The sequence below is a fragment of the Manis pentadactyla genome, chromosome Y (genome assembly GCF_030020395.1).
Source record: "Manis pentadactyla isolate mManPen7 chromosome Y, mManPen7.hap1, whole genome shotgun sequence".
Lineage (NCBI taxonomy): Eukaryota > Metazoa > Chordata > Mammalia > Pholidota > Manidae > Manis > Manis pentadactyla.
The window spans coordinates 22,774,501-22,790,129 of NC_080039.1; the positions used below are offsets into that span (position 1 = coordinate 22,774,501).

The 15,629-nt window shown below is 36.4% G+C and overlaps 1 protein-coding gene across 1 annotated transcript in view; it reads left to right on the top strand.

Annotated features, from left to right (window-relative positions):
- Window positions 1–15,629, top strand: part of LOC130682069 (probable ubiquitin carboxyl-terminal hydrolase FAF-X) — a 166,434-nt gene that overhangs the window by 140,541 nt on the left and 10,264 nt on the right. The window contains 6 exon segments of the mRNA XM_057496199.1: window positions 6,585–6,758; window positions 9,178–9,319; window positions 10,167–10,905; window positions 11,304–11,427; window positions 12,037–12,262; window positions 12,731–12,860. Of these exon segments, the coding sequence (XP_057352182.1) occupies window positions 6,585–6,758; window positions 9,178–9,319; window positions 10,167–10,905; window positions 11,304–11,427; window positions 12,037–12,262; window positions 12,731–12,860 (1,535 nt within the window).

Consider the following 15,629-nt stretch of genomic DNA (forward strand, 5'->3'; position numbering starts at 1 on the left):
TTTGCCTAGCTTATTTCACTGAGCATAACATCCTCTAGGTCCAGCCATATTCTCGCAAATGACCCAAATTATTGCAGGATTTCTTTCTTTTTGAATGGCTGAATGTGTTCATGGACACTTTGGTAGCTTACATACACATCTTGGCTGTTGTAAGTAATGTGGCAGTAAACATAGGGGCTCGTATGTCTTTCCAAATCAGGGTTTTTGTTTTCCTTGGGTAAATTCCTATATTTGGAATTCCTGGGTTAAATGGTATTTCTGTTTTAGTTTTCTCAGGAAACTCCACACTGCTTTCCTGCACTAACTGACATTTCACCAACAGTATAGAAGAATTCCCTTTTCTCTGCATCTCACCAACACTTGTCATTTCTTGTCTTTTGGTTAGTGGCCATTCTGAGTGGTGTGACGTAGTTCTCATTGTGGTTTTGAGCGCATTTCACAGATGATTAACTAAAAATATAGAGCATCTTTTCATATACCTGTTAGCCATCTTTATTTTTTGTTGGGGAAATGTCTATTCGTGTCTGCATTTTTTTTATTGGGTTATTTGATTTTTTGTCGTCTTCTGGTACCCCTATAATGCAGGTATTGTTCTGTTTCAATTGGTCACACAGTTCTCTTAGTATTCTTTCATTCCTGGAGATCCTTTTATCTCTCTCTGCATCAGCTTCTCTGTGTTCCTGTTCTCTGTTTTCTAGTTCATTGATGGTCTCTTGCATCTCGTCCATTCTGCTTTGAAGTCCTTCCAGAGACTGTTTTATTTCTGTATTCTCCCTCCGTAGTTCTTGCATATTTCTCTGCAAGTCCATCAGCATGGTTATGACTTTTGTTTTGAATTCTTTTTCAGTTAGATAGGTTAAATCTATCTCCCCAGGTTCCCTCTCAGGGGAAGAAGTCTAAGATGTCTGGGTTAGTCTTCTCTGAATCGAGTTTTTTTGCCTTTTCATGTTGATAGGCACAGTGGTTATGCTATTGACTCAACTGTCAGCTGGGAGAGCCAAGAATCTTTCCACTCGCTCCTGGCCTTTCTTTACTGGGACAACTGCGACCCCTAGTGGCTTGTGTTGGGCAATTGCGTGTAGACTGGGTCTCTGTATCTTGCCCGGCCCGTATGGAGAAAGCTCCCTTGCTGTGGGCGTGGCCAGCCTCAGGCCGCTGCTCTGCTATGGCGGGGCCTCGGAGGGGTAGTGGACGGGGGGCTGTTTGGCTGTTTACCTTCGTGAAGGGTCTCAGAGCTGTTGCCCAGGGGCTTAGTGCGCCCGGAGTTCCTTCGCTTTTCTTTGTCCCAGGGGTGCCGGCTGCAGGACCCGCTCACAGGTCTTACTGTCCTGCTTCCCTAGTTTACAGCACCCCACGCATGCACTGTATGTCTGCACTCTGGTGCGGATGGCTGGGGCTGGGTGCGTAGCAGTCCTGGACTCCCTCTCGCTCCCCGCTCCAACTCCTCTCCTCCCGCCGGGAGCTGGGGTGAGGGGCCTGAGGTCCCGCCGGGCTGCGTCTTGTATCTTACCCCTTTCCCCAGGCGCTGGGTTCTCGCAGGTGTGGTTGTAGTCTGGCTGTTGTCCTGTGTCTTCTGGTCTCTCTTTTAGGGATAGTTGTATTTGTTGTATTTTCAAAAATATATATGTTTTTGGGAGGAGATTCCCACTGTCATACTCACACCGCCATCTTGGCTCCTCCTCTCTATTTGATTTTTTTGGTGTTGAACCTTATGAGTTCTTTATATATTTTGGATGTTAACCCCTTATTGTTTGGATTGTTTCTGAATCTGCTCCCCCATATTGTAAGCTGCCTTTTTTGTTCTGCTGTTGGAGTCATTTGCTATACAGAAGCTACCAGATGGCTCAGCAGAAATTTTACAGGCCAGAAGGCAGTAGCATGAAACATCCAGTTATTAAAACAGAGAACCTTCAACCAAGAGTCCTCTCTCCTGCAATGCTATCGTTCAGAATTAAAGCACGGATTAAATATTTCCTAGATAAATGAAAGTTGAAAGAATTCATCACCACTAAACTGGCCTTAACAGAGTATGTCAAAGGGACTTTTTATAGATACAAGTGTTCTGAAGGCTAAGTATTTTTATCTAAACTCGTAATAAAGGTAGTAGACCCATTACTATCCAAGCAAGTCTGAAATGAAAAAGAAAAAAGGAAAACCCAAAAGTAGTAAAATCTAGAATAATATCAGTCAAGGGATACACAAAAAATGCAGATGACAACATCTAATATATAAAATGTAAAGGGAGGAGGAAGAAAAAAGTACTTTTAGAATATGTTTCATACAGAGCACTCATGAACTTAATGTAGACCATTACACAGTTAGGAAGCTACCCTTGAACCTCTGGTAATCACAAACCTAAAGCCTATAATAGATACAGAAAAGATTACAAAAGAGAAATACAGTCACCACACCAAGGAAAACCATCAAATAACAAGAGAACAGTATAAGAGAGAAAAAAGGAACAGAGAGGAGGTATGAAAACAACTAGAGAACAGTTACTAAAATGGCAGTAAAAATTCAAAGAGTGCGTAAGAGAGAAAGAAACAAGAGCTGTTTATATGCTGCCTACCGGAGACCCATCTCAGACCCAAAGGCAGACTGAAAGTGAAGGGATGGAAAAAGATACATCACAGAGAAAAAAGCAGGAGTGGCAGTACTTGTATCAGACTAAGTAGATTTCAAGACCAAAAAAGTAGCAGACAAAGAAGAACATTGCATAATGATAAAGGGCTCAGTCCAACAGCATATAACCATTATAAATATGTATGCACTATTCAGCCATAAGAAAGAAAGAAATCCTGCCGTTTGCAACAACATGGATGGAGCTGGAGGACATTATGCTCAGTGAAATAAGCCAGGTGGGAAAAGAAGTGCCAGATGATTTTCCTCATTTACGGAGTATAGCAACGAAGCAAAACTGAAGGAACAAAAAATAGGTTACCCAAGGGGGGAGGGGTGTGGGAGGGCTGGTGGGGAGGGAGGGAGAAGGAGATTCAGGGGTATTATGTTTAGTACACGTGGTGTGGGGGATCACGGGGAAAACAGCGTAGCACAGAGCAGGCAAATAGTGATTCTGTGGTATCTTACTACACTCATGGACAGTGACTGCATTGGGGTAAGGGGGGACTTGCTAATAAGGGTAAATGTAGTAACCACATTGTTTTTCATGTGAAACCTTTGTAAGAGAGTATATCAATAAAACCTTAATAAAAAATTTAAATAAGTAAATAATAAATATGCACCAAATACAGGAGCGCCTAAATATTTTTTAAAATACTAACAGATATAAGGGGGATATAGATCATAACACTTCATCTTAGGAGACTTTAACATATCACTCACATCAATAGATAAACTAAACAGAATGAATAAGGACATAGAGGCACTGAACAACACACTTGATCAGATGGACTTAGCAGCTACTTACATAATATTCCACCCAAAGGAGCAAGATACACATTTTTGTCAAGTGTACAAGGAATGCTCTTGAGAAAATACCACATAGTAGGCCACAAAAAGAACCTTTATACATTCAGAAAGTTTTAAATTTTATCAAGCAGCTTCATAGCCCACAATGGTATGAAACTAGAAATAAATTACACAACAAAGACAAGCCCACAAACACATGGGGGCTAAACAGCATACTTCAGAGTAATCATGGTTCAGTGAACAAATTTAAACAAATCAACTGCAAGACATAGTAACTGCACTAGTCAGGGTGCAAATTAATAATATGGGTAACTCTTCAGCCACTGTGTTGTATACTTAAAACCAATATAAGATTTGTGCCAACTGAACTTCAAAAAAAAATACAAAAAGCAAATGACAAATATGGGCAGAAGTTCTGTAGGCCCTTTTTGCAGCATGGGGATCTCTTGTCATCTTGTCGTATGTGTGATGGGTCAAAATATTTAGTATGAGAAAGAGGGTTTGGAGTGCTTGAAACATAAACTTTCAGTTTTTAATATCCCATCTCTTGTCAGTCTTAATAAGATTTCTTCCTCTTCACTGGTTATATTTTTGTCTTCTCTGTGCCAGCAGGTATTGGCCCACAGTGTTACTACAGGCAGCACTGTAGATGTTCTAGCCACCTATTCATAAGCGGCTGGAAAGGACAAAAAAATCTGCTCACTGAGCTTATTTTTCAAAAAACATCGATATATAATCAGGTGATTCAAACAGCTATTTTGCAACAAGTACTACCGATTGATAACATTTATGGAATACTTAACTATATGCCAAACTTTGCTCCAAACACTTCTGTGTATTAATTCACTAAATTGTTACAGCGCAGTGAAGTAGATGTTGTTAATATGTCCATTCTGTAGGTTAGGAAATTAATATGTCCATTCTGTAGGTTAGGTACTGAGAACTTAAGTACATTCTCAATTAAGAGGTTGAGAAATGTCAAATGGAGCAAAGTTTCAGATCAACAGGAGAACTCCCTTAATTCCATCTGCTATGCTGTACTGTTTTGCCTATTTTAATACCTTGACAAGCCTGGTTCTTTCCCTAGACTGGATATCCTAGGCTTTCTGAGCTGAAAAGGAATTTATAAAGCTGAGCCACAGTGTCAGCTCATTGATTTGGAATTTGGGGCTCAGAGAGCTGAGGTGACTTTCCCAAGATTTCACAACTTTTTGAATGCAGACCTAAGCTCTGCATCCTTTCTCTTAATCAGGCTGTGTTTTTCATGGCACTTTTCATTTCCAAAGTAACATAAAATCATAGTGTTGATATCTCCTTCCATTTTACAGAAGAGAAAACTTTTTTTTTTTACTTGATCCCATGTCCTTGTTAAGTCCTTATTGCTAGAATTGGCTGCTCTGGGATTTGTGCTTTTGGAGGCCTGCAACTTTGTTTGCCCGTAGTATCTGGCTACACCTTGATATAGGTAACAGCTGTTATCAGCTATTCGTATTTTCAGTCACTAGGGTATTTGGCTGTAGTTACTTCCTGAGCTCATGGAGACAACCTTGACTGAATCACTTACGACACATTCTAATCACAACAAAGCACCTTATTCTACCAAAGTCATTCCTTTTGAAAGTGTTCCAGCTTTATCAGCAGACAGGCATCAAATGGCAATAGAAAAACTGGAAACAGACATCATAATTAGACTGGTAAATTGAAAGAACAGAGTGATTTAGCAGTGATGGAATATTTGGCAAATAATTTTTCATCTGGCCTCATCCCAACTCTTGCAAGTGAAGAATCTTCTGAGAACTGTTTGAAATGGTGGAACCGCAATTAAGCCCTTGGTCATTCACAGATAGGAAGCAGAAACAAGTACAGTTGCTAGAAAGGCACTAAGGGATTGCAGTGGAAACAAACCTGTTAAAAACCGCATAAAATGAGCACTTGAAGTACAAAAGAAGGAAGATAACCGTCACTCCAGCCTTCTGAGCCTTTTGTTAAAGTGAGAATTCGGTCTCCTAAGAAAAAGTCTTCCAGTAATCACTTCAGGAAGCCCCATTACTACAGTGTGGATGGCTAATAAGAAAAACAAAGCAATTTTTTCTTGCCACATTATTCTAGCAGGTACAGTTCCATTTTAAACAAGAAGCCACTGTTGTTTTCAGGAGTCATCGATGACTTAGACCATGAAGGGCTAGTTCTGCTGGGGTAGGGATGGGGGAAATCAGGTTGCTACTTTTCACGTTAGCCTTCGGATCCAGTAGCTCTCATCATCTTCACGTTTATGACTAGCACCCCCAAGAAGTTTACGCAGGTTTCAAAAGGAGAGCGATTTCCTTACTATAAATATTTCAAATCCTCCAAACCTGGAAGAAAATTTAGTTATTATGTGGTACTATAGCTCTCTCTAAGTAAAGTTATTTTTCAGATAAGTGTGGTGGGAAAAGAGATGCAATCACTCGTACAAGAAAAACTGGAAGAACTAAGTTAAATATCTTTGAAAGCACTATTTTGACTGGATACTGTAAAGGTTTAAAAAACAGTTGGTTTTAAGAAATTAAAGAATACGGAATGCTCTGACTACTGACATGGTATAGTAAATTTGGCAGGATGAACTGAGATATATGGTTTGGCGTCTTCCTTGTAGTGACCATTTTACAACTGTCTTCATTTGGTGAAAGTGACATACTAGATCGCATACTGTGCTCCAAAAAGATTGAATGTTACTGTATGTAAATTGTAAGTTAATTTTTTTAATAAGCAGGTTTTAGGATTATGAAGGCACATTACGCACACACAGTCAATAAACCTTAGTAAACTCAACATTTTGCTATGTCTTTTGCTAAAAATATAGTTCTAGTTCTATTCTTGTATTCTGTAAATATTAAACATGAACATAAAATATAAAATGTTACTAATACCTCCAGTATGACCGGGTTTTTTTTAGCAGCACTCATTTTCATTTTGTGTACACACACGTGGTATTGTTTTTCAGTATTGGTTGGCCTAAGTTTCAAATCCACTCACTCTAGAATCAGATGTACCTGTCTCTCTCAATTTGAAAAAAATCACTCTGTTTATATCATTGTCATTTTCATTGTTAATGAAAAGTAAAATATGAATATTCTGGGGATGTAAAGTGCTGTTTTATTCCATCTTCTTCTTAGGCTTTGGGGTAAACTTATTAATCTACGTGAACAATATGACGCCGTAGAGTTTCTTCATTGTTTGGTGGATAGTTTAGATGAAGCTTTAAAAGCTTTAGGACATCCAGCTATGTTAAGTCAAGTCCTAGGAGGTTCCTTTGCTGATCAGAAGATTTGCCAAGGCTGTCCACATAGGTAAGTGCTAATTAACATTTTTAGTATGTGCTTTTTATTGTAGTCTTTAATAAAATTTTTACTAGTTCTTAACTGTATGAAAGCAGGCTATGGCAATTATCACTAACTGCCTAGGACTGTGAATGAATTACATCTCTGTGTTTTAATTTTTAGCACTCTGTTCTTTGTTTCTTCCTTTTCAGTAACATTTGCTTCTGTTTTCTAAGGAGGTTCATTGACTTTTTAACTACTTTATCATATGTTCTTATTTGCCTTGTCATATCCTAGTGTATAACATAGCATTTTCCATAAATCTGCAGTTATTACTTATAACTATATTTCCCTGTTGTGTTATATTAAAACTATAATTGAAATATCTTAAATACAGTATGTGTAGAAAATAACTGGCATGTCTGGAGCATAATTTCTGGTAGCAATTTAAAAGTCAACTTTTTAAATTACAAAAAATTTCTATGTATTCTTGTCATTCTTGAGATGGTTGGATATGTTTGCATCAAAAAATTTAGCAAGAGTTGAGAAGACATTCTGTGTTTTGGAGTAAATAGAGAATTCGGTTCACTAATCATTGCTAATAAAAAATAAATAAATTAAATAAATAAATAAATGTAACTCAGTAATAAGAGTCCCGTTCACAGAGTTCATTGGTGGACAGACACTTTTATTGTGTAGAAGTTTTATTGTTAAACAAAGTAATAGAGAAATCGGTTCACTAATCATTCCTAATGAAAATAAATAAATAAATAAAATAAATAAAAATAAAAATAAATAAAGAAATACATGTAACTCAGTTATAAGAGTCCCGTTCACAGAGTTCATTGGTGGACAGACACTTGTATTGTGTAGAAGTTTTACTTTGGCACTTGTTATGGTCATACAATGTTTTGAAATCTTTCTCATGAAAATAACCACAAAAGTATGGTGTCTTCTACAACCCAGTAGAAGTAATGTTGAGTCATCCTTTTTACTTTATAGACATTAGTTGGGTGTGAGTGGAAGAGCGAGTTCTTTTGAAGATGTAGAAATGATTTTGGGAAAAATAATACTACATAAATGAAAATTCTTTATCATGTTAGTTAACATTCATTTGGAAGATGGGAGACTCACTCACCTAATTTGACCAACTTTTGGTCCTTACGAAAGATATTTTGCATTAGGTGGACAATAAAAACTATCCAACTCTTTGTCCCCTTATCCTATTAGTAGTCAGTTTTTTATTCAATTGTCAAATTACTTCTAAATTTTATTGCTTTACTCTGCTAAGTGAAAATACTCAAACTATAAATTACATACACTTCCAGCTAAACTTTTCTTACTTTAGGATTATACAAGATTCCCATGTTTTTTAATGTAACAGAGCATTGATGTGTTTTTCTAGAGCACCCTTTAAGTTTTATAGAAGAAACCGTCAATCCCATTTATCTTTTAAGACTTCCTTTTCCTCCTCTGGGCTGGTTTCTGTCATAGTAACAGTATGTATAATATGCCATTCAAAAATAGTTCTATTAGTATACTTTTTTCTTTTTCTCTTTCTGAATTACAATGTTTGTAATCTAGGTTACATACTATAAATCTTTATAAATGGGAAGTGCTATGTCAAACATGTAATATCCCTTACGTTTTATACACAGTAGGCACTTGGTATATTTTTTTGATACATGAATTTAATGAGTGAGACTGTATTGTATTCTCTACCTCCCATTTTCTGAGTTTATTAGCATGTGCCATCAGAAGTTTTTCAAAATCCCCATTATAAAAAATCACCTCAATATGGGATGTTGACTGCCTATTTCACATTACTTTTCTCTTCCAATGGTTGTGACTCCAGAACACAACACTAGAAGCAAATGTTGGTCGGATTTTTGAATGTGTACAGTAGGTTAGAATCTGGCATATAAATGCCATGAATACTAGCTGCTATTGCATTATCTATTAGAGAAATGCAGGAACAATTAAAAACTCACTTCATGAATAGTCTCTTCTTTTTTAAATTTGATAAATCCTTAACTTTGTCACAAATTACTACCCACACAGATAACAGTATGAGAGAATATAAAGAACTTACATAATGAGACCAGACAAGGCTGTCTTCAAATCACTACTCTGCCTTGTAAACTATACTAAATTAGTCTTTGGCACCTTCTTCCCACTCCCGCCCAGTTTGCCTGTCTTTTTGATAGGGATAGATATGTATCTCTTAACAGGTTTTAATGAAGATGACTGAACGATAGTGTGTGCAAAGAATCGAATACATTGTCCAGAACAAAGTGTTCAGTAAAAGATAACTGTAAACTTACGACATAGTAAATATCCAATTTGAGACGTAGTAAATACTGCAAACATTTTTAGCAATGTTTGCAACTAAAGATAATGTTTAGAAACTTAAGGAATAAATCCATTTGATTGTTTTACGTATCTTTAGATATGAATGTGAAGAATCTTTTACAACTCTGAATGTAGACATTAGAAATCACCAAAACCTGCTTGATTCTTTGGAACAGTATATCAAAGGAGATTTATTAGAAGGTGCAAATGCATATCGATGTGAAAAATGTGATAAAAAAGTGGGTATTGTATAGTTTTTTTAAATAAATATGATTGTATTTGAAAGAACTAAAAAATGTCAAGTTGTATTAACCTCAAATTTTACTTCTGCTCTATCTATGCTTTGTTAATGGTGGTAGCAGGGAGGTACTCAAAGCGATAAATGATTTAAAGATTTATCAGAGAAACAATACTATAAATGCTGCCAGTTGTCAAGAAAAACCATTTCAATTGAACGATTAATTTTAGAAGTCAAAATTACCAGTGAACTCAAACCTGAAGAGTTGGTATTAGTAGTTTCCCCTTTCGTTCTTCAGGTTACTCTTGAACTTTAAAAGAACTGACATGATTTTATTTGGTTACATAACATTTTCACACCCACTTAAGCTTTAAACCCAGGTCTGATTTTTAGACCCAGCCAACTAATTTTATACAGCAACTTAACCAGTTTGTAGGATCAGTCCATAACATGTCTTTGAATATACAGGTATGATAAATAATAAATGTCTTTCCCGGTATTTCTTCAGTTGCTCATAGCAGATCCTATTCATTGTCGTAAAGGTAAAACATCAAAAATGTAACATGATCCAACAGCAGTATGCATCGGACAGATAGTAACATTAAGGAACCAGGTGCTAATTGGTTTCTGTGTCACATAATTTTTGTAGTTCTCAGCAAATGAGAGACTAGGTATTTTTAGTTTTAGTATAAATGTTTTGAATAAGTCACTGTGACAGGTGGCTTTGTGTTCATCATCATTTAGTCATCTATTTGTAAATGTAGATAGATGGTGAAGTTTTAAATTCTGTTGTTTAGTTATTATTTGAATTATGAAAACATGCATGTATATTCCTTGTTTCTTTGTAGGTTGATACAGTAAAGCGCTTGCTAATTAAAAAATTACCTCCTGTTCTTGCTATCCAATTGAAACGATTTGGCTATGACTGGGAAAGAGACTGTCCAGTTAAATTCAATGATTATTTTGAATTTCCACGAGAACTGGATATGGGACCTTACACAGTACCAGGTGTTGCAAAGCTGGAAAGAGATAATGTAAACCCAGACAGTCAATTGATAAAACAGGACGTGCAGTCTGAAAGTGAGACAGCAGTAAGCGCAAAATACAGACTAGTGGGTGTGCTTGTGCACAGTGGTCAAGCAAGTGTTGGACATTATTATTCTTACATCATTCAAAGGAATGATAAAGATGAGAGAAATCGCTGGTATAAATTTGATGATGGAGATGTAACAGAGTGTAAAATGGATGATGATGAAGAAATGAAAAATGAGTGCTTTGGTGGAGAATATGTGAGACAAGTATTTGATCGTATGACGAAGTGCGTGTCATACCTGCAGCAGCAAAGGTGGTGGAATGCTTATATACTTTTTTATGAACGAATGGACACAATAGACCAAGATGATAAAATGATAAGATATATATCAGAGCTCACAAGATCCCATCAGATTATGTCACCAGCCATTGGGAGAAGTGTATGGAAACAAAATGTGCAATTCATGCATAACCAAATGCAGTACACTGTAGAGTATTTTCAGTTTATGAAAAAACTACTTACATGTAATGGTATTTACTTAAGCCCTGCTCCAGGTAAGTCTGGCATTTAGCTTCTTACTAGTAAAGGATACTTTTTATTTCACTTTTAGGATTTCTTGCCGGGTTTCAATATGTGTTTAATATTTTTCTCTTTCCTTGTACCTTTTTTCCCATAAAAATCATTAGTCTCATTTTCATCTTGAATATGTGAGCATGTTCAGTTCATTACTTCAGAGTCAAATATTTAAGCTGCCATACCTTTGAATTGTGTCTGTCAGTATCTACAAATGTAAAAGAGCTTTTATTTGTAATAGTTATTTTTGTTACAGAAGCATTGCTTTGAAATATGATCTGGTGAAGTGCTAAGATAAGTACAAAATTTTAGCTAAGTTGTTTTAAACATGGAGCATTTTTAAACAAAAATTTGTTTGTATATGTGTGCTGTGTTTAAGGACAAGATCACTTGTTGCCTGAAGCAGAAGAAATAAGTATGACTAGTATTCAACTTGCAGCTAAATTCCTCTTCACCACTGGATTTCACACAAAGAAAATAGTCCGTGGCCCTGCCAGTGATTGGTATATAGCTATTCATTTTATTCATATTAAACTTAAGAGTTGGTGTGGTTCATTACTGTGGTGCTTTACTTTTCCCTATTGTTGGAATCCTTTTTCAAATTTCCAATATAGAATAAAAATCTTAGTAGGAATGTTGAGAGAAAAATCAAAATACAATTGCTTGATGTGCTTTTAATATTCAGAAATTGACTCCTGTTTCCATTTCATTTTTTGTGTATTTTATCATGAAAGCATTATGCTTTAATCTTTGTAGATGGAATTCTGTATTTAATAGAGATTTAAAAAAAATAGTTACACTGTTCAGGTTAAGGTTCTGATTGTAAAAATGATGGGGACATTAGAATACCTTGATTTCACAACTATTTTCAGCGTCATTCAGAATACTTGTTAAGGAAATATCACTGAATCAGTAAGAGTCTGATTATAGATTTGCATCTACCTACACAAGTTCTCATTTATTCATTTTTGTAATTGAGGAACTAGACCAAGTCTCAGGCCTAATTAATTGTAAAGAACATCTTTTTTGGTTCATAGAAACCTGTTGGTTCACTGGAGCCATCGAAATAGAAGCACGTCAATAAAATTGATACTCGTATATTTTTCTCTTAGGTATGATGCACTGTGCATTCTACTCCATCACTGCAAGAATGTACGTTCTTGGTTTGCTCAAAATGTTCTTTTTAATGTTCCAAATCGCTTCTCTGAATATCTTCTGGAGTGCCCTAGTACCGAAGTGAGGGATGCGTTTGCAAAACTTACAGTATTTATTGCACATTTTTCATTGCAAGATGGGCCTTGCCCTTCATCTTTTACATCTCTGGGGCCTTCCAGTCAGGTAATTGAAAGCTTTTCACTAATAATGCAAAAAGAATAAAGTTTCTTTTTATCAAGATCAAAGAAGTAAACATATTCATTTGTGTAACATAATTAATACATGCCTGCATTACTGAGTTGATTGAAAGTATTTCATATTAATGAATAATGATTATTGGGCAACTTAAAACATAAGGAAACTTTCTTCTGTTTATTCAGTTACTTGCAGTTATATAGTAGGCTTCCGATTGTATGTTCAGTTAAGGTTTATTTTTACGATGGCTAATTTTAAATCTTCAAGTAACCTTTTTATCTACATGGGTTTTTTTTTTTTGCAGTAACAACATCATTCAGCTTCTATAGTGAAATCCTCAGTTCTTCATTCCCTCTCTGAGACAACTATATTTAATAATTTTTCTCTTGACATGTCTAAGTGATGCAGCTTTACATATATGAGCTTGTTGCCAATAAAATATTTTGTCTTTTACAGGCCTGTGAAAACTTAAGCTTGAGTGACCACTTACTAAGGGCAGTCTTAAATCTCCTGAGAAGGGAAGTTTCAGAGCATGGCCATCATTTACAGCAGTATTTCAGTCTGTTTGTAATGTATGCCAGTTTAGGTAAGCACTTCTCATAATTCTGTTTGCTGTATTATTTCATATTTGATGAAAGCATTTTAATTGAAGTAATGAGATCTAATATCTTCTAGACAGAAGTAGTATTCCGTACTTAAAATTTTAAAACCCACTTCAGACTTTCTGTATAACTCTTTAATGGCACTTCTCATCTTGTACAGTAAAGTATTTTTGTGTACTTGTTCTGTTGATAATTGATCTAACCTTAGTTCAGAAACTGTCTTACTCATATTTTTATCTCTTAATGCTGTTTTAAAAACTACTGATTCCCAGGCCACATCCCACACCTATGAATCAAAATTCCTAGGGCTCGGGAAAGATATGTGTATTTTTTATTCTGCTATTTTTATTTTTATTTTGGTATCAGTAATCCACAACTACATGAAGAACATTATGTTTACTAGGCTTCCCCCTTCACCAAGTCCCCCCCACAAAGCCCATTATAGTCACTGTCATCAGCACAGTAAGATGCTGCAGAGGCCCTACTCGTCTACTCTGTGTTGTACAGGCCTCCCCGTGTCCCCCACAAGTAAAACATGCTAATCGTAGTGCCCGCTTTCTTTTTCCGCACCCTTATCCCTCCCTTCCCACCCATCCTCCTCAGTCCCTTTCCCTTCGGTGACTGTTAGTCCATTCTTGGGTTCTGTGATTCTGCTGCTGTTTTGTTCCTTCAGTTTTTCTTTGTTGTTCTTACACTCTACACATGGGTGAAATGGTTTGGTACTAGTGTCTCTCCACCGGGCTTATTTCACCGAGCATAATACCCTTTAGCTCCATCCATGTTGTTGCAAATGATAGGATTTCTTTTCTTATGGCTGAATAATGTTCCATTGTGTATATATGTACCACATCTTCTTCATCCATTCACCTACTGATGAACACTTAGGTTGCTTCCATTACTTGGCTATTGTAAATAGTGCTGCAATAAACATAGGGGTGCATCTGTTTTTTTTCAAATCGGGCTACTGCATTCTTAGGGTAAATTCCTGGAAGTGGAATTCCTGGCTCAAATGGTATTTCTATTTTGAGCATTTTGAGGAATCTCCATACTGCTTTCTGCTATGGTTGAACACATTTACTTTCCCACCCGCAGTGTAGGAGGGTTCCCCGATTTCCACAACCTTGCCAACATTTGTTGTTCTTTGTCTTTTGGATGGTGGTGATCCTTTCTTGTGTGAGGTGATATCCCATTGCAGTTTTAATTTGCATTTCTCCGATGATTAGCAATGTGGAGAATCTTTTCACGTGTCTGTTGGCCATCTGAACTTCTGCTTTGGAGAACTGTTCAGATCCTGTGCCCATTTTTTAATTGGATTATTTGCTTTTTGTTTGTTGAGGTGTGTGAGCTCTTTGTATATTTCGGATGTCAGCCCTTTATTGGATCTGTCATTTATGAATATATTCTACCATCCTGTAGGGTACCTTTTTGTTCTATTGATGGTGTCCTTTGCTGTACAGAAGCTTTTCAGCTTCTTATGCTCCCACTTGTTCATTTTTACTTTTGTTTCCCTTGCCTGGGGAGATACGTTCATGAAGAAGTCACTCATGTTTATGTCTGAGAGATTTTTGCCTATCTTTTCTTCTAAGAGTTTTAAGGTTTCGTGACTTACATTCAGGCTTTGGTCCATTTCAAATTTACTTTTGTGTATGGGGTTAGACAGTGATCCAGTTTCATTCTCTTACACATTGCTGTCCAGTTTTGCCAGCACCATCTGTTGAAGAGAGTGTCATTTCCCCATTGTATGTTCATGCCTCCTTTATCAAATATTAATTGACCATATATGTTTAGGTTAATGTTTGGAGTCTCTATTCTGTTCCACTGGTCTGTGGCTCTGTTCTTGTGCCAGTACCAAATGGTCTTGATTACTGTGCTCTTGTAGTAGGGCTTGAGGTTGGGCAGCGAGATCCCCCCCCCTTTACTCTTCCTTCTCAGGATCGCTTTGGGTCTTCTGGGTCTTTGGTTGTTCCATATGAATTTTAGAACTATTTGTTCCAGTTCATTGAAGAATGCTCTTGGAAATTTGATAGGGATTGCATCGAATCTGTATATTGCTTTGGGCAGGATGGCCATTTTGACAATATTAATTCTCCCTAGCCAGGAGCATGGTGTGAGTTTCATGCCATCTCGGCTCCATCTGAGGATATATGTATTTTTTAAAGGATCCTACTTGTTGGTACTTGTCATTTAAGAAGTTGGCCTGTACATATGTTTTGCTAAAATTAAGATAAAATCATGGATAATATTACACACATTATTCACTTCAATTCTCCTGTTGGGAACACTATCAGTTAATAATTTTAATTTTCAAAAATAGCATATTACGGGATCCTGCTTTTTCTCACAGCATCGGTGCATTTCTTCTCTATGGTTTCACATGCTTACCTAAAAAGTTACACTGTGTTACTGTGTTATGCTGTGTACCATTGTATTTTGGTAGTTTTAGGTATTACTGTCTTCCTCTCCAACTAGACTGCAAATTTCTGTGTTCAGGAGTCGGCATAGTGGTACTCAGTCACAGTTGAATGAATGGATGGATAGCCACAAGTGTACATGAGAAATTCTGTAGTATTTTCAGTGTTGTTTTAAGTTATTCTTATTTTATTAAGAAGGGAAAGAATGAATTTGTTATAGTTGAGTTATAAATTTAAATGTCAGTGATTTAGGTGTTGGTGTACCAGCAATTCAGAGTTCCTAATTTTTCTGGTGTAGTCTAGATATGAGGATTGAAATACATATTTTTAGGTTTTTTTGAG